We start from the raw sequence: 26,641 nt of genomic DNA, 5'->3' as shown, positions 1-26,641 counted from the left end.
CAAGTAACTTGCTCTGATCCTTTAAATCACAAGGTCCCATGTTACAAGTTACAATGCTTCCCTTCAATTCTGCCACTCACTCAAAATAACTGAAAAGAACATTTTTGAGCTCGGTGTCACTACCAACCGCAATCTCTACTTCTCCAACTTTGCACAGTAGTTACAGAGCAGACTGTTGGAAACCCAAGTTTTGCAATCTAGGCCTCAATACTGGACTTAATCATTCAGACTGATAACTTTATTCATCCTTCTCAATTAGAATGTCTGGGACCAAAATTCCATTACTTTCCTTAGAGGAGAGCTAAGACTTTAGCAATAAGGGGAAGTATGGTAGAAACCTGTTCCTAATCTTGAATCCAACCTAACTCCAAATACCATAACCTGATACCATCTCTTTGGTTACTCCCTTTTAAGAGAAAATTTCCAACTGCATATTAATACTGTTTATTACCTTGTGGATAGGGAGGCATTAGCAAAGAGCTGGGTTTAAATCCAAACTCTACCACTGGATTAGCAGTGAGGCCTTGGATGAGTTATTTAAGTCTTTCTAATCTCTATTTCCTCTTCTCTCAAAACAAAACAAGTTCAAAATAACACAGATTTATAACATGGCTAAAATGTTGGTACTGACCCGATCCCAGAGCTATAATGTGAATCCATTACAGTTAAAGGCAGTTATTAAATGACTAAATGATTTAAAAGATACCAGTCACAATGGCCAGACCTGAGGCGTTTGCTTGAGGATGTAGGATGTGTAAGTCAGGTGCTGGGATATCCCTCCAGGGCCCGCGGGGCTCTGGGCCCCTCCTGCAGCTGCTCCTCCTGCACTGCTGCCACCTCCACTGCCACCGCCTCCCCCTGCACCACCACCACCACCACCTCCGGCAGTGGAGCCAGACTGCAAGTCTGCAAATACAGTGAAGGATGACAACATCATAAAAAGCATCAAGAAGAGGCTTAACGGAAAAACAGGTGAGCCCAGAGATGTCTCCTTTACAGCACCATTCCTTCCCTTTCCTGCTTTCCTCCTCCTTTCTGTGAGGAATGGAGTGAGGACTTCCTAGAGGTGAAGACTGACATCTATTTACTTTCAACTGAATGACCACTGACTAATTCAGCTCTGAGTACAATAAGAACTTACGCGTATCTTTGACAACTGTTCTGACGTAGTTGATCTTCAAGAGTCTAATACAGACATTTTCTAGCCAAGTGTTGATTTTAATCAACCCTGGAATGTGCTCAGAGAAGTGCTTCCAAACTTTTTGGCATCTGATTCAATTTCAGTGAAACTGCTGGAATTTAATGTAATTTTACAGTAATCTCTTTTTGGTCTCCCCCACCTTGGAAAAAATTAATTTTCCTCATATTTATAATGATTGCAGGGCCTCATTCTTTTTTGCTTTTCCAATTCTACTTTAAAGCCTTTGGACCCTTTTTACTACCCTTTTGGTGACATAATGTATATTAACTAAAATCCAAGTAGTTTTCTGATGAATTTTTGAATACTTACACTGTGCTTTTCTTATATAGCTAACTTTTTGATATACCACTGCTTAGGTATGAGGAAAATACCAAGGCGAGAGACTGAAAATCACCCATTAGAGTAAAATAAAAATGGTGATTAACTTACACGCTACATTTGGGCAAGACTGGCTAATTTCTAATGAGCCAGATTGCTGTACCAATTGTACTTCTGATTCAGAGAGAATTCCTCTTACTCTGTTCAACACTACTCAAATTGCTTTTCTCTATATGTCAAAGTAAAAGTTTATATAAGTCTAGATAAGCCACCTAATTTCCTTGGGGCTTTAAGGCTTATAAAATAACGCTGAGCCTGTATTTCTCTTTCTATCTCCAAACCTAGCAAATGTAAGCAGCACATCTTAATAATGGTAAGCAGAGACACTTGATTCCAATCCCATTACTACCCTCTTCAAAATAAAAATAGGTTCCAGTTAGTGGATGTAGACAGACCACCCCAGGTGTCACCGGTTTTCAGACACCACCGAAAAGACCTCTTCTTCATCTACAGTTCACATCTACAGCTCTCCCCCAACACAGCCTCAGTAGCCACACCGTTTCAGTGTCATTTGTCCCTTCTCCCAACTGAGTAGGTAAACCCAAAATAACAGTGCCACCTCCTAAGACTATGACTATTTAAAGCTACTTCTAATTAAATTATGTGTATGTTTTAAGTGCACTTGGGCACTGCACCACCAAGCAGAACTACGGAAATGCTTCCTAAAACAGGTAAGAGCTGCCCCTGGGGTGGATGAGATGAACATACCCAGAGACCCAAGAACCAAAGGATTTAGTGATGGACTAACTAGCATTGTTGGTGGCTCTCAGGATGGCTCCTTGAGGGATCAGCAGCAGCTTTCCTTTTCCTGAAGGGTTTTTGCTGTTGGTTGTAAGGTAGAGTTTGGTACCAGGAGGCAAATTTGCCAAGTTGGCCAAGTTAGTGGCTGGTAGCTGCAACGTTGCCATTACTAAGACAGTAAAACAGAAAAAGAGGAGAAACAGTAAGATACAATGGAACTGAAAGCAAAGTGAACACATAATAATAAAGTAATTAAAAAACACTAGCAAACAGTAAACTCTAACATTTGTTTACTAGAGGCACAATGCTTTAAAGGCTGATATTCTTAAGTAGCTTGCTAATTAAAAAATAATTTACTAGAAGAGCCTGCTATAAACTATAAGAAATTTATATTTGTTTTTAAATAAAGCGACCGCCCAGAACAGTTCTAGTTCACACCTAAGTCCCACTGTAATTCACAGGGACTCTTTTTACTTTTAAAATTACTGTGGTTTAGACAATCAATGAAATAACCTCCCTACCTATGCATGAATACACATCCCCCACCGGCTTTAAAGCCCCTTTAGTCAATTTCTAGTAATCAATGAATCTACTGATTTGAAACAAGACTTCTAGCCTCCCTCACTTTCTAAGACCTACAAAATGCTACAGTCAACTGGCACATATGCTATGAAACTACAGTGCATCTTTTTGAAGTCTCCTCTATGTCAGAGAGCTTTCATTTACCCCTAAGAATTTACTTTTTGGTGCCCGTGGCTATAAAACCTCTAAACATGAGTCTTAAATCAAATTTTCTACAGTTTCTCTGAATTCAAATCTCCACAAAATGAGGGCTACAGAACCACATGAGTCACCACAGGGAAAGGACCCCACAGCCTCCAGCACCTTACACCACTGTGTGTCTCTGCCACGGCCAGGGGTGCAAACCTCTGTGGTGGGCCACCTCCCCTGAAGTCCTGCCTGTATGCTGCACACAGTTCCTGATCTGAACCAATCTCATACCTTCCTCCTCCCCACACTCTTTCACCACACCTCCAGGAATTCCTGCTATGATCACTACACCCTCTAGAACAGTGGTTCTCAACCTTCCTAATGCCGTGACCCCTTAATACAGTTCCTCATGTTGTGGTGACCCCCAACCATAAAATTATTTTCGTTGCTACTCTATAACTGTCATTTTGCTACTGTTAAGAATCGTAATGTAAATATCTGATATGCAGGATGTATTTTCATTGTTACAAATTGAACATAATTAAAGCATAGTGGTTAATCACAAAAACAATATGTAATTATGTATTGTGAAATATTTATTTCTAATTACAAATAAATGAAATTTTGTCTTGAAGCCGGGTACTCGTATGTGGGCGTATCTGCATGTGGGTGGACCCACCTGGAGACGGATAGAGGAGCGGTGTCTCGGTTCCTAAGACCATGGAAAATATGTTTTCCGATGGTCTTAGGCGACCCCTGTGAAAGGGTCGTTCGACCCCCAAAGGGGTTGCGACCCACAGGTTAAGAACCGCTGCTCTAGAACCTCAACCTCCTTGAGCATTATCTCTTTTTGTGGTAATTGAGCCTGTCAGTCCTCTGAAGATATAATATGACTTCCTCAGGAGCTCCATTAGCTAGGGGCTGGGTTTTTTTAAAATTTTGCTTCAGTATCTGAGGGCCAGGAGTACGACAGGAGCCTTTTTGCTCCTCAGTTTGTCTTTCGGACCATTATCACCCCTCACTTCAGAAAAACAAAAACAAAAATCCCCCAGCTCCTATGAGGCTCAGGCTTTCGTTATACAATCTTATCCGTCCTCTTTTTTGCTTTTACTGAACATCCACTTCCCCTCATTTGCTTAAGCAGGACTCCTGACTCAAAGCCTTATGCTCTATGCTAAAGACCACTATTCTCAGTGACAACACTGTAGATGACTTATTTAATTCTCTTCTCAGCTGCTGATCCTCTAACCTCCAAAGATCATTTCTTCCAATGCATCTCAAGCACTGATTTTTACTGCCACCAATGAACTCTGTCATCACCAGCAATTCATCACCTCTGAAGTCTTTAGTCTGGATATCTACACTACCTTCTATCCTTCCAACTCACTGCAACAATTCTTTAGCCTCATCAAGACCTTCAAAAATTAGTAAATATTTAATTGTTTTAGGTATATTTTTTCATGCCTTCACAGAAACAACACATCAAAGCCTAAACCATATTCAAGGTGTTAAAACTTTTGTTTGGTAGAGAATTTATCAGTCAAGTATCTCAAAATTCTGCTGGCAAATGACCATACCAAGTTTTAAGTCTGAAATATAACCCAAATTGGTGATGAGGACACATCAGAATTATTCTTCATATCTGAAGGCAGCAACAAGAAATACCTTCTACTTTTATTATTGCGCGCACGCACACACACACACACACACACACACACACACACCCCTTAGAGCAAACTACTTATAGAGCTCTATGTAAAATTTACATGAAAAGATTAACATGTTTTTATATACTACTTATAGCATCAATCTACTAGGTTTTCCTAGACAGAAGCCAACTTCAAATAAAATCATGAGCAAAGAACATCTTGGGTGAGGAAGAGCCTCAGTTAGTCTTAGTTACCTGAGCCCTGGGATCCACTCTTCTGAGGGCCAGCAGCAGTGACCTGGGCCTTGGTTAAGGCCTGCACTGGCTGGGCGACAATGGTTCCTCCACCTCCACTCACAATTGCTTTGGCAACTCCTTGGGTCACAACTTGCTTTGGACCAACGGCTTTGGCGACAGAAGAGCTGGCCTTGGCTACAAGGATTTGGCCACCACTGATTGCCACCGCCTGTTTCACTGTTGGAGGTAAAGTGGACCCAACTGGCACCCCAACAACCTGTTCAAAACAGAAGAAAGTCCAGCAGTGCTTCTCGCAGTCCTTTCAAGAACTTAGAACAGAACAGTCACTGTGCTCTGGCAAAGAACACAGTGAAGCCCTCGAGATAATACATATCTAGCAGCCTAAACCGATCATCTAGAAACGCGACCTATGATAGATGTGAATAGCAGCAATATTTTTTTAGGTTTTAGGTATTATTACAACAAATGGTTAGTTTTATCTTAACACGTATAAAAAATAGTATTTTTATAGAAAATACAGAAATGTAAAAATAAAATTCTACTGTTTAGAAATAATCTCTTAATATTTTTAATGTATTTACTTCCAATTCTTTTTAATGTTTATTTTAAAACAGTTTAGGATCACACATAGAGTTTTGTAATTTTTAAATTTTACACCATATCACAAGCATTTTCCAATGTCATTATTTTTCAAAAACATTTTAAGATGGCCAAATAATAATATATTAGAATAGATATATCAGAATCTATGTAAACATTCCATGACTGTGTGGATATTTAGGTAATTTTAAACTTCACATTTTGAAAAAATTGCAATAAATGTTCTTATATGTGAACTATAATCTCCATTAACACTTTCAAATATCACCTCTTCTGTAACCGCTTCTATATTACTTCCACCTGAAACAATTATTTCTTCATCTCTACAACTCCCAGCAATTCACATTATTTATTATATAATATAGCACGTGACACCTCTTCCAACTGATTATTTTTTTCTATATACTTCTAATTTTTCCTTTCCTCAAAGGTAGATATTTGGTTACAAAGAAAAATTGTAAGCAAGAAGAATGTTTATTTGAATTTTTTTAAAAAAGATCCCAGTACCCAGATTATAAAAGTCACAAATATCTGGTTCTGAAAATACTGTAAGGTGAACTCTTTCAAGTAAGAAAATACTACAGAACTCTTTTAAAACAAAGTACTAGAGATGTTAAATTAGAAGAAACAATTTAATTAATCGTAAAGTGGGGCAGTGTTTCCCACTCCCCAGGTCTTTATTTCATAAAAAGAACTTCTCACCAGAAACTAGATAAAAAGACTTTTATAAGAATGGCAAAAGATCTGTCTTCAAAAAGCACAGAAAATAAGTAGGAAGTACTCTTTACCCATCAGATTGGAGGAGAAAAATTTTAAATCCAATAACACCAAGAACTGGCTAGAGGATATGGCGAGCTTTTGTTCACTGCTTGTAGAAAACTAATTTGTACAGCCACTCCAGAGAGGTACTGGTGTATCTAATAAAATTATAAAAATTCACATACCCTATGGTTGCAGCAATTCTATTTTTAGAATACAGTTGACCCTTGAACAATGTGGGGGTTTGGGGCACAGACCCCCTGCACAGTTGAAAATCCAAGCATAACTTTTGACTCCCCCAAAACTTAACTACACCAGTTGTCCCTTGGTATCCATGAGGGACTGCAATGTTCCAGGAACCCCCACGGATACAAAAATCTGTGGATGCTCAAGTCCCGTATATAAATTGGTGCAGATCAGTATACTCAGCCAGCCCTCCACATTCATGGACTCTCAACCACAGACTGAAACAGTACAGGTATTTATTGAAAAAAATCTGAGTATAAGTAGACTTGCGCAGTTCAAACTTGTGTTGTTTAAGAGTCAACTGTATCTTTTATGTAAATCTTCAGACACACAAACATTACATGTTATTTAGGGTTATGTATTTACATAATAAAAGTATGGCTGGAAAGCTACACATCCAAATTCATGACAGTGTTGTTTTTGGGAAGAACAAAGTGGACTTCAGCTTTTTCAGTCATGTGTATTTGGAGGAAAAATGATTTGAAGTAAACATGAACATGTTAATTCAGGGTGGAGGATATGTGGATATTGATTATATTATTTTCTGCATTTTACCGAAATTTTAGAATCTTTCTAAATTAAAAAACAGGATTATTTAAGAGGTGGAACAAAATGATAAATCATATACAACTAATGAATGAGATTTTTAAGTTAAATAATTACTAAATCATATGGTTTCAAAAAAATGTGAATACAGTAAAATACACTTGCCATACACATGCTTGGATAATATGGCTGACGTAAAGGAAATGGTGACCTAATCACCTGTTATAAACCACAGTGTAACACGGAGGAAAGAGTGAAGGTTTTTATAAGCAATCAGACCTTGTTTCCCAGTTTTGTTCTACCAGTTAGGAGCTGGGTAAGTTATTTAACCTCTCTGAGCTTTAGACATCTCATCTATAAAATATGGATAATAATGTTTATCTCATAAGATTTTGAGGCATACGTAAGTTCATAAAATGCCAAGCCAATATGACATCCATAGTAAACAACAGCTGCTGCTAACCACGACACTCATTATTACTATATTTCCCCATGTATAAGACACACCCTTTTTCGAAAAATTTGGGGTCTAAAAACTGGGTGCGTCTTATACAGTGGTCATATGAGCGCAAAAACAAGTGTGAAAAAAGCGGGAAATGCAAGTGAAAAAAATCTAGAACCACTGTATAAGACACACCCAGTTTTTAGACCCCAAATTTTTCGAAAAAGAGTGCATCTTATACATGGGGAAATACGGTACCTGAAGAATGGTAATGTATGAAGCTATGTGGAGACTCAGAGGATAGAAGAGCCAAAAGATAAATATCTGTCACAGTCTTCAGCATTTGGCCAGGGCAGAGGAAGGACCTTGATCTTAAATCCTAGATTATTAGTCAAATGGAAATTAAAGTATATAAAATCTGGTATCTGCTTTAAAATATTCTTGGAAGAGAAATAACATTAGCAAAACGCAGATAATTGTTGAAACTGGGTAATGGTCACATAGGATTCATTATAATAGTCTCTCTACTTATGTAAATTTAAGAGAGAAGGAAAGAAGAAAGAAACAAAAGCATCAAAGAACCAGTTTTTAAAGAAGCAAGTTGACCTCAGGATAGCGAAGAGAATGTCTCCCAGCTACCCTAGCTTGATTAAAACAATCCCTTACGATTACCCTATTTTCCTTATTCTGACTGTATTAGCCTCATTCTGCAGGCAATAGTGTGTGCTGCAGAGCTGGGAAGGTCACTCCCCCTAGCAATGTGGAGATATAAAAACTTTTATTGCTGATCAAGAACTTTTCTGTGCAAAAAAATTCCTTAATGTAGAAAAACATTTTTAGGGTATGGCAGAAACTGTCAGTTGAACCCCAATATCTAGTTTTGCTTCTCTCTCATAGTAATAGAGCCCCCAATTTCCAGCTAGGGACACAGCCACGTAGAATACTATGTTTCCCAGCCCCCTCACATGTAGGTTTGGCCATCTGATTTCTGGCTAAAGGGGTGTAAACAGAAGTGATGAATGTATGCCTCCCTCCCCCAGCCCCTTCCCCTTCTCTCTTCCTGCTGGCCAGAAATGTGAGCATGGTGGAATGCGATGAAGCAGCTTATCTTAGCCCACAAGCTGAAAACCAAAATTTGAGACTAACAGAGTAACAAGATAGTCTAGATTCTTGACTGTGGAACCAACACACCAAAACTGCTTACTGGTCTTTTATGTGTGAGAACGAAACTTATTTAAGCCTCTGTTTTATGTCTCAGTTACAGTAGTTGAAATTTTTTGCTAACTAAGACAAGACTCTTCACTTTTCTCAAATACATCGAATTTAATAATCCATTGCACAAGCTAAATTACACGTAATCTATCTTTGTGTTTCTAAACTAACAAAGAAAGCAAAGATCTCAAGGGAAAATGATACACATAGACTGGACCTCTTTTAATTTCTTTCCCTGTATTCCATGCATCTGACTTGCTTTTCCCTCCCTGTGCCAACCTCTACCCTCACACGCAATTGCTTAAAAATTTCCAGGATATGACACAATATCTCCAAGAGGCAAATAAAATGTGGTGTCCTAAGCTGCCACAGGAGGGCAGTTTTTATTAGAAAACTTACCCACTAGGAGCATACCACTCCCAAGATTAACACCGCGTCCTTTGATCTAAAAAGCTGAGAAGGAGGAAGGCTGGCATTCTATGGGCGAAACTACACACAGCTGCCCAAGACACAGGGAAGGCCCTTAATAGAACACTATAACCCCAATTAGTTTTTCTTTTTTTCAAACAATCCAACATTTTGGCCTAGAACCTGAACTCACCTTTCAACTCTTCTCCTCCCATACCATCACACTTGTCTCTGTAGTTCCAATGTCCTTCTAGTTTTACAAAGCAGGGGACCTTTGTTCTGTATTATTATAAATCTATCACTTTGATTCATGCTTTGACTCAGTGTTTCTATTTCTGCCCTTCCTGTGCCCTTTACAGACCTTTGCAAATTAGAATTTACTTCAGCAATCTGAAGGTGGAGATTCTGTACGTGTGATTTTCCCTCCAAACACTGAAAGACACAGCTAATTACAATTTCGTACTTGATGATAGTAACTGTTACCATGGTACTCGCGTACGTGTCTACACAGAGCTCATGCTCACTCACATAACGTTAGCTACTATCAGTTATTGAGCACCTGCTCTGTGCTAGGTCCTTCATATACAATGATCTCTAATTCTCCTACAACTCTGAAAGACAGAGGACATCATTCCAGTGGTAAACCAGCCCAAGTGGCACAAGAAATGTGTGGCTGAAATCTGAGATTTGTAACAAGCTCTCGTCCAAAGCTCATGCTCTTTTTCCTGTACTAACTGCTTGTTTCCCACACAAACCCACTAATTCCTGTCCCTTTTCATGTCAAAAGCAGTCCCTCTCTCTGCTTTCATGAAAATGATATTCTGTGTTTCTATTGTGCCAAAGTTGTATGGAAGGTAAAAGTACCATTTTCTTCACCCTGTTTTCCAGCATAGTTTCTAGGAATGTGCTTCAACAATAACCAGGGACAATCTGTGCTTGCAGACAGCTCCTTATCTTGAGTGCAAAGCATGTACTCAATTTCATGGATAAACAGTGATGTCTTTTCTCATGCTCTACTGCTTCTTTGCAATGCTTTTACATCCTTCTGTGGCTTGTCTTTTCAGGTGCCCCTAAACTTTCTTTGGGGCATTCCAGCACAAATCCATACACTTTCTCTTAGTCTACAGTGCCATTAGGTAGGTGACAATGTGACAAAAAAGCCAGTTGTTTGGCATTACTGGATGAGTGGATTCACAAAATGCAAAGTGGCCCCAAACAGAAACTAACTTACCTAGAGCTTCTGAGCATAAATGGCAATGCTGTATTGATTCAAAAACCTAAATAAGTAAACACCATGTCTCTCTAGGTGAAGCAAAATAGATTTTGAAGAACATATATGATGCGTCTGAGTAGGAGGTTCAGATGACAGTAGCTCCTTTACGAAAAAGGACATTGACAAAATGCCTGGCCCTGAGGCCAACACTACAGAGGGAGCACAAGGAAGCTGTTGGGGTGTCTGCCTTAGTAATTCTGGCTATGGAGGCCACGGTGTCAAATCTGATGTTATAGCTCCACGGTTCCTACATTTGCCTAATTATATGAGTCAGGAGGTGAGCTTGTTAAAAATCTAGATTCCCAGGGCCCCCAAGAAGATTTTGATTCAACAAATTTGAGATAGGGGCCTTGGTATCTACATATTGTTAATCATCAGATGTTTCTTATGACCAGATAAGTTTGGGAAAGTGGTTAATGGACTCTTAACAGATTTTAGAACCATTTAAAACACTATGAATTTTTATCTTGATCCATATATAGCTATCTAGGCTAACCAAAATATCTAAAACCTTTTTCTATTTTAAAGTATTCCTCTCAAAACAATTCTCTCTCCCTAGATCAGCTGGCTTTCAAGTTGAAAAACTTTACATAATATTCTCAATAGCTTTAGAATATATCTACCCCCAAAGTGAGATAATTTAACTCTGGGTGTTCTCACGGCATGTTTACATTACAGAAATGGTGCACAAATTTTAATTAGCTCTGCAGTAGGGAGTTTTGGAGTCAGTAGATCTGGGTTCAAATCCTCTGTCACGTAATCGCTACATGTTCTTGAGGAAGTTGCTAAACGCTCAGAGCCACAGTTTCCTCATTTGTAAAATGGGGTGAAAATATCCTCCTTGCAAGGCTATTTGAGGACTATAGATATTATATAAATATGAGCGCGACATACGTAGGTACTCGTAAGTGAACTGATGCAGGAAAACACAATCTTTGAGCAATTTTACAGTTCTCCTAACAATTTAATTCCCCACACCCCCAAGTTACAAAGAAAATAAAGTCTCTAAAGAGTCAAGAATCATTAAACAGATGGCACAGTCTGGGTACCAGAGGTATAAACTATAGCACTCTCCTATCAGAAATAAACAAGGAAAGCAGTAGACCTTGGTCCTGTCATTTACCTATTTTAGACTTGAATCATATGGAAAGTAGTGTCCAAGAGGTCAATCACCTTCACTGCCAGAAAGATAACACTGCATCCCTTTGCCTCTTCGACTGTTCCTGGACCCTCTAGAATACATGTCTCTGCTCTTGCCAATGATTACTGTAAGAGCAGGTGGCTTTAACATCGACTGACTTGCCTTTCCAACGGGGCTTTCACCTACAGGTTTTTCTGGGATTAGCAACCCTGTCATCCTGAATCTTTTCAGCACTTGTCAATTATTTAGGCAAACAATGGTCATTTACTTGAACTCCCCATCCCTACCCAACACAAACCTTGGAGGGCTGAATCTTTGGTGACTGGGCAGTCCCTTCTCCAGCAGTTATGACCTGTTTTTGAGGGGACACAGCTATCATGTGACCCCCTTTCACAGTCACATACTGAGGGAGTGGTGACTGGCTGGCAGCTCCTGTTGTGGGCACATGAGAGGCTTCACCAGGTTCCTGTTTGATGATTACCTTGCAACAAACATGATAATGATACTGAATAAACATCCCATGAAAAAGCTACTAATACCTGAATATTCTGTTTGCAGGAATTAATAAATTAATGAAGCTGTAAAGAATGACTCCACCAGAAGGGTAAAAATACTGCTTACATATAGCCCATAACAGCTATTAAAGGGGCCAAAAGTAGGATCTGGACTTGACCCTAGGTATCTGCAAACTCAACCTAGTCATTTGTTTTAGGTACTGGCTAAATGGCAGCAGAGAGAAACACGCACAGTTTGGGCTCTCTGAAGTTCCCATCTTGCTGGACTCCAAGGGCTGCCCTGTGGACACCACTAAATAATAAATGGAAGCATGTCTCAGAAGTAGGAAATGGCCTCATAATTGAGAGACTAAAAAGTTACATGTTGTAGGGTCGTGTCAATCAACTCCAACATGCTACAAAAAAGACTATGTAACAAGACCATATCAACGAGCAGGATAATCCCTTAGTAGATACTCACTTTTGTGAACGCTCCAAGTCCTCCAGTTATAGGTTTGGGGCTTTGAACCTTAGGGTGACTCCCAATTGGGCAAAGAGGTGGCATAGATGCAAACAAAGAATCCTCCTGCTGTGTATGTAAAAACACATATTGTACAATTAGGATAAATCAGATACTCTAGTCACTTATATTTCATACAAACCTGTGACATTCTCTAGCAAGATAAACAACTCAAAAACCAAACCAAAACAAAAAGCCCAAAATTCTTTGGGGTCTCCCAAGCCTCTAAACCTGCATTTTGATGTCGTTTTAGAGACCAAATGCAAAGCAAGGCTGTAACATGGTAAGAAATACTCACTGTATGCTGGAAAGGTTCATATCACACTACCTCTAATACCTGGTTGACTCACTGGTTTCCATCTCTAGTCCCCTGCCAGGTGGTAAGGTACTAAAGGACAGGGACTATATTTTATTTCTTTTCTATCCGTAGGGCTTAGGCGTTAAATAAATGAATGAATGAAACAGGCAGTTTCGGCACATACGCCCTTCTAACAGTACTCGCAACTTGATTTGTTATCTATACACAGAAGATACTCAGGACACAGGGGGAAATTTCTCAATAAACATTTAAGAAACCGAACAACAAAAAGAACTCGAACAATTAGCAAATGCAAAGACAACAAATGTCAACATTCAAATACTGTCACTTATCTCTAATTCTCAAATACAAAATACAAAACTCAGAGGCAATTTGCCATGAAAAATGTCAGAGGCAAGAAACAAAGTTCAGAAGGCTGCTTTGCTGTGTAATGAAAAGATCATCAACAAATATTAAAAAAGACGCTGGCAAAGAATTAAGACCTTCAAGAGAATTGTCACAATTCAGGCATTCATACAACACAGTGCTCCCAGATCACACTAAATTTAGAGGAAAAAAACCTCGCTTTAGGCCAGAAAACTATTCAGTATCATCACCATTAGGTGCCTAAATGCTATGTTAGCACCAGTCATGGAAGAGAGAATCTTTCGGGGAAAAAAAGAGATGATGTTTGAATTCTCAAACAAGAGTTTATACCTCGAAAGTTCTAGCATTAAGGCAGCCATGACATGACAAATAAGCTGAATAACTAACGAAACAGCAGGGCTGTCTTTGCCAAACAATGAACAGATATCTTACTAGCACTTGGATCTGAACAAGTCAGATTATATTTGGAGTTTTGCATTTCAAAGGCCATATTACCCTGAAGAACGGAAAAAGGTGTGGAAAGAGGAATTATTTTCAAGTAGCCAAATGGCTGACATGTGGAAAAGGAAACAAGAAAATATACTCATACTTATTCCTTGTTGGTGCAAATATAGAAAAAAGGGAATGTACTGTCAGATGAATATTTTTACCAGGAAGAATTTATAACAAAGCTGCTCAAAAAAAAAAAAATAGGTTGCCTCATTATAGTAAGTTTTCAAATAGATACTGGGTAACCAATTGACAGAAGTGTTGAGAAACATTTTCTACACTAGGGAAGATCAAGGGTAAAGTCGGGAGGCCGGAGCAGATAGTCTTCAAGAAACTTATTAGCTTGAAGGTTCTACTTTATGAAATTTGCATTATCAACCGACAAATTCTCGTTGAACTTGAACACACTGTCTTTAAACTAGCGAAGTGCAGTAATTCAGTAAGAGTGTTACCTTGACAGCAGATGTTACAAAACTACTTCCATGAATTTTAGGAATAGGGGAATCTGTTCCTTGGGAGGCCTGAGAGGCAGTAGAGAGCTTGTTTGTAGGACTTCCTGTAAGCCAGGCAGATTTAAAAGTAAAGCATAAACAACATAAAATTTACAAAATGGAATTTTAAAGTGTTTTCCACCACCCTCCTCTTTTCCCCACTATTTTTCATTTTTAAGGGTTAAAAACTTACAACCCTGAAGTTATTATAGAAAAAATACTTAAGGATTCACCCTACAAGTTGACCACTTCACTAAGCTGAAAAGGGACAAGAAGCCATTATAATAAGGATGTGTAGAAGTATAAGTAAGTTGACACTATGTACTCTGCTACTTACATAAAAAGAGATACTCTAACATAATGGTACTGGTTATTTAACAATGTGCCGAAATGTATACATTCAAGTGAATGTGAGCCCCTTCCAAGTAGTTTTACTAGAAGGCTACACCTCTTCGAAAATGCTGCCAACATGAGACATTTTATACTCCACCTGTACAATTGCCTTTGATAAAAATGTCACATAATCTACAGTAAAAAGTAAGACAAGATCAAAAATGGTATTTGATCACCTACTCCATTCACCAAACTTGTCTGCAAAGATTTCTGGCTGTTTGTAAAACTATAAACATCCTCAAAGGACACCTATTTGGCACCTCTAAGTACATTCAAAAGGCTATTAGGTAATCTCTGAAAGCAGCATTTTTTATTTATTTATTTATTTTTTTTGTGGAGGGCAGTGTCACTGGCCCTCACATGTGGGATCCGAACCAGGGCCCTCTGGCGTCCCAAGCCAGTTCTTAACCATCGCGCCACTCGGCTGGCCCTGAAAGCAGCATTTTTAAAAGGAGTTCCACAATTATAATCACAGTTAAAAGATGTAACTTTTCTAAACAAAGACTATCTGGAAAGGCCCAACACACATTCATGTGTGTTAAAATCAAATATGTGAAACAAAAATTAAGTCTCCTTACCTTATAGTCATCTCTTTTATTTCATTTCTCTTAATTAGAACTGAAAGCTACAGGAATGCTTACTCTTGGGAGTATATGAGATTGTGAGACCAACACAGTGAATCCAAAGCCTTCTTATTCTTCCTATTAAAGTCTTCTTTTTATAATGGCATTGTTCACTTTCCCTCTCATACACAAAATTTACCTTATTTGCAGAAAAGAATCACTTTTTTTTGAGTGGGGAGAAATACATATGGTTCACAAAGCTATTCTTGTACAAAAGCTTAATTTGGAAAAGTTAACCACATTGTTTGTAGGCCCCAAAAGAATGTCTGCCAAATGAAATAAAATCAACTTTTTTTTGGGGGGGGGGGAGAATTAATTATGGCTTACTTTTAATCTTTAGAAACTAAAAAGAAAACTTAAGTAAATTCCTAAAAATATAGCTTTTACAAAGAGTAAACCTTCCCTCAGAGAAACAGGACTGGCTGACGTTACTCATATATTCCCTCCTTTTGTTTATGGATGGAGATTTCATTCTCCCATTATATGGCTACTAAGTCACGCTAGGATTTCATCTTTAAAAAAGATCAAATACTTTGGATTGCATAAACTAAACACACACCTGTCGTGGGAGTGGTGGCTCCAATCACCTGCCCTGGCTTGTCCATGATGACATAGGGATTACTAATGACAGAGCTGGCAGTGCCCTGCTTCACATGGACTGGAGTGGAAGTCGGGGTCCGAGGCAATGGTGATGGACTTGGCGTTGAGATAGGGGACCCTTTATTAATTAAAAAGAGAAAAAAAAACCACCTAAACAAAACAGACACATTCAACCCATCTAAGAAGATGCTGAAGATAATGAAAGAAGGGCAGGGCTGCCAGGACCAAGGTGACCAAGAGGGAAAAGAGACGGAGACTGTGTGTACCAGGTGCTGACCCAGGGATTAGCGTTTCACTCTCTACAGTCATATCCATGGGTCAGCAGCTTTGGGTCAACAGCATCAGGAGCTTGTTAGAAACAGATTCAGACAGAGATCCTACCTCAAACCTCCTGAAAATAAATCTATATATTTAACAACCTGCCCCGTAGGCATATTAAAGTTCAAAAAGCAGTGCTTTATATGACAGTGTGGAACTGCTGAATCCCTAGATACTAAATCTCTTAACAACTCGGGCAGGTTGTTATGATGCTGGTTATACTTGAAGATACTAAAATTAGGGAGGAAATTAGTAAGTGAACAGCTGGACTTAAGAACCAGGATTCTTGATTTGCAATTAATTTCTAATAGGAAAATATGAAATTCACCCAAACAAAAATCTGTCAATACTGTCACAGCCCCAATCCAGAGAGATTTGGGTTCCCACAGACGACTCTCAAAGGCCACCAATGTACCATTAAACATCCTCGATTGTTTTTTATTGATCAAATTCGTCATCCATGAATTTCTTTAAACTTCAAACCAACTTATATGTTCAGCCTCTTAGACCTCTAAAGCAAATCCCAAAATGCTTCTAACTGGTAAGTAAAACTATACATTCTTTATTTTCATTAATTTCAAAGACTTGGATCCTATTTCTGCTTAGTTTTCTATTTTCAGCACCGAAGACTCCTTTTTGTTTCCCTTCATTTCAGTATTACATAGAGCCCCCCATTGCCTAAATATTTCTTTTTTACTTTCTTTTATGTCTTTTCTGAAGTGGTACAGCCAAAACCATAAAGTGTATTCCTACTAAAAGTTTACCTAACAAAAATGTGAAATGGTCATGAGGCAATGGACAGTTCAACCTCAGTGAAAACGAAGCCTCAGAGCTACCTGCTGAAAACAGGAATAATTTTCTCGTGTGGTTAGAGAACAAAAGATATTTCAACTCCAAACCAAAAGGCCTCTAAATTTTTTCTATTACTAGTCACTCTGGTTTCCATATTTAATCCCCAAACTTAATTTCTACCTTAGTTTCAACCATACATCCTAGGAAATATTTTACCTGTGCTGATTCTAGATGAAAATTTGACTGCTTTGAAATACAGTTCTTGCCTCATTCAAAAAATGTTTCCATATAAATGACTTTTGCTTTTGCTTTGTGACACCTTTGCTTTGCTAATCAAAAGTGATTAGCTCTCTTGTTAAATAAACAAAAACTCTGCTTAGGAGAACTAAAAAAAATTTTTATTTTAAAGCCACAGTGCTTTGTCACTCAACAATTTTTATGCACATCAACTTCACACACATTTATCTATATACCTGAAACAATCTTGCAGCTCATGGTGATAGGCTGGAAGGATTTTCCAGGTGACTCAGGATTAGGAACCTGACTTTGAGGCACAATTTTACAGCTTGATGCTATTGGCTGAAAAGCTGAATTGCCATGAGAACAAAATGTAACTTTCTGGGATGTTGTTATTTTGGTGGGTGTTCGTTCCAATGATGATGGCAAAGAATAAAATGCAGTGTGTCTCTCAGCTTCAGTGTTGGCTGGGAATCCTGCTTGAAATGAAAACAGGCAAATGATAAATCATCAATCACTTGAAATAATCAAACCTTACCCTCGTGGGAAAAGAATGAAAATAAAAATCCCTTATCATTTCAACAACCATTTAAACCATTTACTAGTAGTAAAATAAAAACAATCCACGGTATTTATTATGCCTTTATACATTTTTGGATGAAATGAGTTAAAAAATAAAATTCAACTGAGTAAATTTTAAAGATTTTATTGGCTTTATTCAACAATTCATGAATCAAGCAACATCCACTCTAGTAGTGAGAAAGGAGCTCTGAAGAGCTGTACAAAATGAAAGACATTTACAAGCAGATAGAAGTGGAAACAAGGAAGTTACACTAGCAAAAAACAGACTGGTTGTGGCAAGGTCACTTTCCTTTAGGGGATGGCAGGAGTCTATCAGGCAGATTACCTAATGAGCGCTCACCAAGCAACTCCTGATTGACTGGTTTAAGATTCCATTTCTGGGAGAGGCAGAAACTGTAATTAAGTCTCAGTTTGGTGATGTGGGGCTTAGCAATAGTGACTCCATTTGGGGCTTGCTGTCTTGTTTTTTAACAAATGTAAATATGCCTAAAATTGTATTTTTTAAAATGCTTTTTTAAAAAAATTAAAAACATTTAGCAATCAGCCACATATCATATAAAAAATATACAATTTCATTATGCTCTATTTTTTATATATGAATTGAAAAACTGTTTAAAAAGGAAAAACTGAAAGTACTCACTTAATCTAATGACGTCCTAGCTTATTAAATGCCCATAAAGAAGATGCAATTGCAATTAAAATAGAAATAAAGTTGAGATTTTTATAAAAGAATAAAAATATTAATATATTAAAATGTGGGCTTAGAGATTAAACTAACAGTTTAGAATCAATTTTATATATTCTATGTATGTTATATAAATGAATACTTAAACATTTGTTGATGAATCTTATATTTGAAATAAGATTAGACACTTAATATTCAAGTTTCTTGTTTATAAAATTGGGGACTGAGCCAGAAAGTCTTCCTGTAACATATTAGAAGAAACCACTATATCACCAAAGAATAAAAATTTTGTGCTTTTTAGTGAGTTTTGTGTTCTATAAAATTTCAGTAGAACTTTATGAAAAACATTTTGTGAAAAAAGCATTTGGGTGTTTTCATAATAGGCCTGTGTAGTAAAAGCAGCATGCCTACTTACAGAAAATGTCCATATACTCTAAGTCTCTGAAGGCAGCAGTTCAATATGATTTATGCAAATGAGAGAAAACAATGCCCCAGGATGACTCCTCCACATAAGGAAAAATGTATTTCCATACAAGGAAAAATATATTACCTTTCTCCACAGAGCTATCAGCCCCTGGCTCATGTGACTGCTTTATCGGTGAGGAAGCTTTCACTGGGGCTGGAATGGTCAAAGGCAAAGACGGTGGGGCATCAGAGACATCTGACTCAGAGGACTGAGGATAAACGGAGTCTTCTCCAAGAGAATGCCGATGGAGCTCAACATCCACTACCTACACAGTCGGGCAACAACTGGGTTCATGAATCCATCATCAGTGTCACAGAAAGCCCCAGCCTGACTAAGACTGTGGTACTCTAAGAGATGTGACAAATGATTTCTAATCATACTTCAAAGGCGATTTCAATCTCAAGAACTAAAGGATTTATTCCAGAATATAATCTAGTCTGGCTTATCAGATCAGTAACCCAGTGAAACCAATCATAAAATTGGGGCCTTTCCATTTGCTGTTTCTACGCCTTAGAACACTCTTCCCCCAAATCTTTGATGACTGCCTCTTTCTCACCATTAGGTCTCAGTCAATTGTCACCTTTCCACAAAGGCCTTCCCTAACCAACCTAGCTAAAGCAACCCCTTATACCCCAGCTACTCTCTTCTTTATAGCACTTATTTGTAAATGAAACTATCTTATTTTCTTTTATGTTTACTGTATACCTTGTCCCCATATAACTCCTTGAGAGTAATAGCTATCTGGTTCATTTCTGTATCCCCAGTACCCGGACCAGTGCCTAGCATATAGTAGATGCTCAATAAATATCTTCTGGTATAACACAGCACATATCCCTAAACAGAGTAAGGTTTAAGTAGCTAAGTCTAATTCTAATGGCTACTGCTGATATATAATGAATGCCAAAAAGAGGGGAGGAATAAGAGGAGGGAGAACAAATTTGGAGGTCTCACACTTCCTGATTTCAAAATTTATTATTACAAAGCTATAGTAATTAAAACAGTGTGGTACTGGCATAAAGAAAGATATGTAGCCCATTGAAATAGAATACACCCTCACATATACGGTCAAATTATTTTGGAATAGAATACACTCTCACATATATGGTCAAATGTCAAGAACATTCAGTGGGAAATGGGCTGTCTCTTAAAAAAATGATGCTGGGGCAACTGGATATTCACATGCATTAGAATGAAGGATATACAAAATTAATTCAAAATGGACCAAAGGCTTAAACATAAGAACTAAAAAAATAAAACTCTTAGAAGAAAATATAGTGGCAAAAATAAAGTGGCAAAGCTTCATGACACTGGATTTGGCAATGATTTCTTGGATATGATACAAAAAGCACAGGCTACAAAAGGAAAAAAAAAAACCCCAGATAAACTGGATTACATCTAATTTAAAACTTCTGTACATCAAAGAACACAATCAACAGAATGAAAACGTACCCCACAGAATGGGAGATAATATTCACATATTAATATCAAGAATACAGGGAAAACTCCTAAAACTCAACGAAAAACCAAACAACCAGATTCAAAATGGGCAATGTATTTAAATAGACATTTCTCCAAAGAAGACATACAAATGGCCAATAAACACATGAAAAGATGCTCAACATCAATAATTATTAGGAAAATGCAAATCAAAACCACAATGAAATACCACCTCATACCTATTAGGATGGCTACTATCAAAAAAATAAAAAACAAGTGCTAGAGAAGATGTGGAGAAATTAGAATCCTTGTGTACTGTTGGTGGGAATATAAAATGGTGCAGCTGTTATGGAAAACAGTGTGGTGGTTCCTCAAATAATTAAAAATAGAATTACTGTATTATCCAGCAATTCCACTTCCGGGCACATACCCAAATGAATTGAAAGCAGGGACTTGAACAGCTAGACACACATTCTTAGCAGCATTATTCGTAACAGCCAAAAGATATAAGCAACTCAAGTACTCATTGATGGATGAATGGAAAACCAAAATGTGGTATATTCATACAATGTAATATTATTCAGCCTTTTTAGGAAGGAAATTCTGACGCACGATACAATATGAATGAATCTTGAGAACATTTATGCTAAGTGAAATGCTAGTCACCAGATAAAAACCAAAAACAACCACAACACTGTTTCTACTAATATTGTACCTAAAGTAGTCACAGTCATAGATAGAAAATAGAAGGGTGGTTGCCAGGGGCTGGGGGGAGAGGAGAACAAAGAGTTATTGTAAATGGTTAGAGTTTTCTAAGATGAAGAGTTCTGAAGATGAATGGTAGCAATGGCTGTACAAAAATGTGATTCTATTTAATACCACTTAACCACACACTTAAAAATGATTAGAATGGTAAATTTTATGTGTATTTTATCACAGTTTTTTAAAAAAGAAACAAAAAAGAGGGGAGATAAACTTTAAAAAATTTTAGCACTCATTTTTTTCCCTAATTAAAATGAAGATCAATTTTTATTCTACTTGTTCCCAAAAAACACTGTAGAGAAAAAACCTACCGTCTCTGCTCCAAGAGTCTGCAAGCCAGTGTAAGTTCTATCCAGCTATTGAAAGACAAAATAAAGGGTTAAGTTGCACTATACTTATAAATCTCAGGATACAACTTATCTACAGCCCCTTTCACCACAAGTCTTCATACCACAAGATCTACTTTTTCATAATGTTAACTATCAATTCATCACTTCAACAAAAATGCTCTAAATTTTGAGGAAAAAAATTGAATAAAATTAATAAAAACAACCTCAAACATATCGGTAGCTATTATACTTTTAATATAAACTATATACTTCTAATAACCTATTCTAAGGACAATCTAAAAATGGAGGAAGTTTTACACAAAAAGATGTTTACTGCAGCTTATCTATAACCATAACCTAAAAACATATTAAACATCCAGCAATGGAGGCATGCTTAAGTAAACCATGAACCATCAATTTGTGAAGTATTATGCAGTCACTTAGATGATGCTTACAAAGACTATGTAAAAATATCTTAAAAAGGCGGGTTATAAAAACACATAAGAAGTGTGATGACAATTATATACTTAGGGTATATTTACTAAGCACTTTTGAAAAAAAAAAGGATGAAAATTTAGGCAATATATGCAATGCCAATCACTTCCAATACATTAACATCACGGATTATATATTTTAGAGGAGATCACGGCATATAAACTGAGGAAATGTTAATAATATAAAAAAAAAGTTTACAATTATCATATTTCCCCATGTATAAGATGCTCCCATGTATAACAAGACGCACCTTAATTTTGGGGCCCAAAATTTGAAAAAAAAAATGTATTACATAAAGTAACTGAAGTCAAGTTTTATTCATCATAAAATTCATACAACTCCTCATCACTGTCAAAACTCCCATCCATTAGTTTGTTCTCTTCTGTGTCTGATGATGAATCACTGTCTTCATATATTGCCTCGTCCTCAGTTCTATCTGTGGCATTTGAAATCTACAACCACTGTATAAGACACACTCAGTTTTTAGACCCCAAATTTTTTGGGAAAGGGTGCGTCTTATACATGGGGAAATACGGTACATACAAATAGGCTAAGTTCTTATTCCTATATTTTAACTTATTTCCTATCACTTTATTTTCTTTATTTTCTTATGTTTTTTTTTTAGATTTTATTGGGGAATTGGGGGCGGGAACAGCTTTGGGGAATCGGGGAAGGGGAACAGACAAGTTGCTGTCCTTTTTTGTTCTTCAGTCTAGTTGTGGAGGACGTTGTTTCACTGGCCCATGTTGGTACTGTGATCATTGTGCCCTTCCCGGCTGAGGCAGATCAGTAGCTAGGCATTGGACGGTCGCTCATGGCGGCTGCGGGACTCTCATGCTGGCAGCAAGGCATTCACAGTAGCTTATGGCAGCCCACTGCAGCCCCACTGCAGCCTACGCCATCGCTGGTGACTCATGGCAGCCCAGCTCCAGGTCGAGCTGTTGTTCACCATCTTAGCTGTAGAGGCGCAGCATAACTGGCCCATGTGGGATCCGAACTGGCGGCCCTGCTGCTCAAAGCTCGTGCTCCCAAGCCAACTCTTAACCAACAAGCTACTCGGCCGGTCCTATCTCCTATCACTTTAAATAAAGGATTTGTGGTAGCTTATCAATATAAACACTATATAGTAAGATCAATAGGGAAAAATGTTTAACCCTCCATTGGGTGCAACTGATCTCACAGATTCATTTCACACAAATTTTCAAATATCTAACAGTTAACTTAAGTATCGTGACTCTCACTCCCGTATCTTCGCCCTCTACCATAACCTATTGCCAGTCGTGTTTGTGACTTAGTAAAGACGTATTTCATAGCATCTTTGTGTGCAATGAATCTGTGAGATCAGTTGCACCCGATGGAGGGTTAAGTTGGGTAGAAAGGAAAGGAAAGATAGGGGAGAAAATATGAAGCCAGGGATAGGTTAGTAAATAGCAAATTCTAAAGGTTTGCAAGAGGTAGATTTCAAGTCTGGCTGAATTCCTAGCAGCCAACACAGAGAGGACAACTCAGTCATGAGATTTAATGTTTGTAATAGAAAATGTAATACAGGGTGGATTCAAGGTGGTTACATAGAAGAGATCTGGAGTTGTAATACTTAGACCTTAGCCAACAGTATGACTAGTAAAAAGATAAGAGCAACTTTAGGCCACAACCATTTTCACATTCTCCAGAGCACAGAAATAACAGTCTCTCTGTACATTGTTGGGACCACATTTTAAAGAGAGACATTGATAAAACAGAACTGTTATCAAAATGGCAAGGGGAACTGGAAAGCAGCACAAAAGAATAGCTTTCACCTGGAGAAGAAATGATTTAAGAAGAAACATGAAGACTATCATTAAACATTTTTAGAGTTCTTATAAAATAAAGTCCTGTTCTGTGCTATTACAGAAATTGAACAAGGACAAGTGAGATCAAGGTTAAAAAAAAACAGAAAGACACAGTTATAGGTAAACTTATGAAATAAACTTCCAAAAGCTCATTTACTAATGGATAAATGTGCTGTTTGGGGAATTACTGTGCTCCATGGTGATGACTGAGGAGAGGTTAGATGACTACCTGTCAGGGATGGAGAAAAGGGAATTTCATGATTTCTGGAAACTTTGAATTTTACATAATTCCAATTTAATGTAATTATCTTAGTATCAAATAGATTGTTATATACCACAAAATTCAGAATCTAGAGAGATCAATATGGGCTTAAATAATCAGGAAAAGTTAGAGGAGCTTGAAGAATGGAAAGAATTCAAACAAGCATTTTGAGGAGGGGAAGAGCATACAAGAAGACACAAGCAGAAGGCCCACAGCATTTCTGGGAGGCGAATAGACTGATCCTGCGGGAGGAGGATGCTCATGCAGGGGATTAGTGTGAGGTCTCTCAGGGGAAGATGTTGAGTCAAAACGTGAAGAGCCCTGAAGAGCAGGCAGGGGAGTATGAACTTGAACAACAGGAATTCAATCAAGGTTTCTCAGAGAGGGCTAGCATAATGGTTCTTCTAGTTTAGGAAGACTACTCTGATGGTGATGTGCAGAATGAACCGAGGGGGCAGGAGAGAGATTAGAACAAAGAGGGAAGAATCGAAGATGGCTCTGGGACTTAACATGGAAGTAACAGGGAAAATGATCCACCAGTACAAATAAAGGTCATATGGTCACAATACAGGTGTTTAAGGTCACAAAGCCAATCAATACATAATAAATAGAAAAATTAAGTTTTCCAAAAAACCTAACAACAAATTCTTTAAATACTGTCATTTTAAAACACTGTCTCAATCTTCCACCAGGAACTAAGTGATATGGACAATACAATATGTATGAAAACTATGTAAACAATTCTCTTTAAGGATTAGGGCTGGGCCCAGTACAATATAAGATGGTATGTGTGGTGCTTAAAATAAGATAAAAGAAAAGCAAAACTAATTCAGACCTTCCTCTAAGTAAGTGGGACTGCATCCTGGCCCTCTGACCAAAGTGGGTGTATGTTCTTTATTTTGTTGAAGTTCTTCTCTTAGGTCATAATAAGGCAATTAATCTAGTCTTACAGTACTCTCTAGAAAATAACTTAAACATGAAGCTGAGCAGTGCTGTCTATCACCAGTGGAGGGCAAATTGCAGCTTTAAGGTTGAACAGGTGCATTTGTGGAACAAAGGGAACAAAAATGGAATTCTGCAGATGTACTCAGATTCATTTAGTTCAATTTTGGGAGTCATTAATGTGAACAATGTAGTAAACCACGAAGTAAGGGTGTTTTGGGAGGAGTTTAGTAATTAGAATTATGCGCCGGCTAAGTGGTTCAGTCGCTTAAGAGTTAGCTTAAGAGTGCGAACTCTGAGCAAAAGGGCCGCCAGTTTGATTCCCACATGGGCCAGTGATGCTGCACCTGAGCTGAGCTGCCGTTGAGCTGCCAACAGGTGGCAGATGGATCAGTACGTGCTCCTAACAAGGTTGCCTGTTCGAGATGGTGGGCTATGCCTGCCCGCAATTAAGACTGGAACAGCAGCACCTTGAGCTAAGCTGCTGCCTGGATGGCTCAGTGGGTAGAGCATGTGCTCTTAACAACAAGGCTGCTGGTTTTACTCCCGCATGGCATGGTGGCTATGCCCACCTGCAACTAAGATTGTAATACAGCACATTGAGCTTAGAGGCCACAAGCTGCCAAATAAGACTGAAGAACAACAACTTGGCTGGTATCCCTCCCCAATTCCCCAACACTGTTCCCGCCTCCAATTTCCCAATTAAAAAAAAAAATTAGGATTATATCTTATCTTATGCAGAGAAAATGTACACAAGACTACTACACAGAGAGTCTGTACACAAGAGTACTACACAGACAGTCTGGGGGCATTTTAAAAAATGGTCTGATTCCCAACTATGAAAGTTAAATGTATTTATTATATAAAACGGGAAAAATATTTTAAAACACACACACATAGAAAAAAAGGGCAGGGGAAAGAGTCCACAATGTCATTACTTCAATTACGTACTCCAACATTTTGGTCTATTTCTTTTGGGTTCTCTGCCACTCCTCTTTTAAAATCATGGTTGACCTCATACAATACATACAGTTTTATACTCCGTTTTTCACTTACTATATATGGTAATTTTCCCCCATGTATTGAAAACACTTCATAAAATATAATTTATAATGGCTGCATAACAAACCATGTGGATATATCAGCGAAGGATTACTTACAATACAAATCAAAAGTATTACAACCTTGTATATAGTACTTCATATTTTTTAAAACATGTTTACTTCCATCTTTATCCTTAGGACACAAACATATTCTTTATCCTTATGAGATAAACAGACAAAGCTTATTACATTAACTCCTTACTTAACTTCTGCAATTTTGAACAATATATAGTATTAAAGAAACCAATTCGACCACAATAGACTAATTGATACAAACAAGAGTTAAGTTCCTAAGGCATGTCATCATGACATTGAAAAAAACAACGTTATTCCAACTTTATTGCCTCATTTTGTAGAAAAGTAAATAGATTTAAAAAGATTAGCCCAGGGCCGGCCGAATGGCGCGTTGGTTAAGAGCTGGCTTGGGACGCCAGAGGGCCCTGGTTAGGATCCCACATATGAGGGCCAGTGGCACTGCCCTCTAAAGCTAAGATGCTGAACAACAGCTCAACCTGGAGCTGGACTGCTGAGAGTCACCGGCGA

At 37.9% G+C, this 26,641-nt stretch overlaps 1 protein-coding gene across 4 annotated transcripts in view; it reads right to left on the bottom strand.

Annotated features, from left to right (window-relative positions):
- YEATS2 (YEATS domain containing 2) overlaps nt 1-26,641 on the bottom strand; it is an 82,102-nt gene that overhangs the window by 24,489 nt on the left and 30,972 nt on the right. For 2 of the 4 annotated variants that reach the window (XM_019668403.1, XM_019668428.1), the window contains exons 5-14: nt 21,450-21,494; nt 19,024-19,204; nt 17,443-17,685; nt 15,819-15,977; nt 14,205-14,308; nt 12,540-12,647; nt 11,863-12,045; nt 4,935-5,193; nt 2,328-2,489; nt 725-906 (exon numbers count right to left, since the gene is read on the bottom strand). In XM_019668403.1, coding sequence (XP_019523948.1) covers nt 725-906; nt 2,328-2,489; nt 4,935-5,193; nt 11,863-12,045; nt 12,540-12,647; nt 14,205-14,308; nt 15,819-15,977; nt 17,443-17,685; nt 19,024-19,204; nt 21,450-21,494 — 1,626 coding nt within the window. The remainder of the gene's footprint in view (nt 1-724; nt 907-2,327; nt 2,490-4,934; nt 5,194-11,862; nt 12,046-12,539; nt 12,648-14,204; nt 14,309-15,818; nt 15,978-17,442; nt 17,686-19,023; nt 19,205-21,449; nt 21,495-26,641) is intronic. The other 2 variants (XM_019668411.1, XM_019668418.1) reach the window with 2 other exon arrangements.

The sequence above is a fragment of the Hipposideros armiger genome, unplaced genomic scaffold, assembly GCF_001890085.2.
Source record: "Hipposideros armiger isolate ML-2016 unplaced genomic scaffold, ASM189008v1 scaffold_14, whole genome shotgun sequence".
Lineage (NCBI taxonomy): Eukaryota > Metazoa > Chordata > Mammalia > Chiroptera > Hipposideridae > Hipposideros > Hipposideros armiger.
Note: the sequence above shows the minus strand (reverse complement) of the source record. Positions and strands in the feature narration are given on the sequence as shown.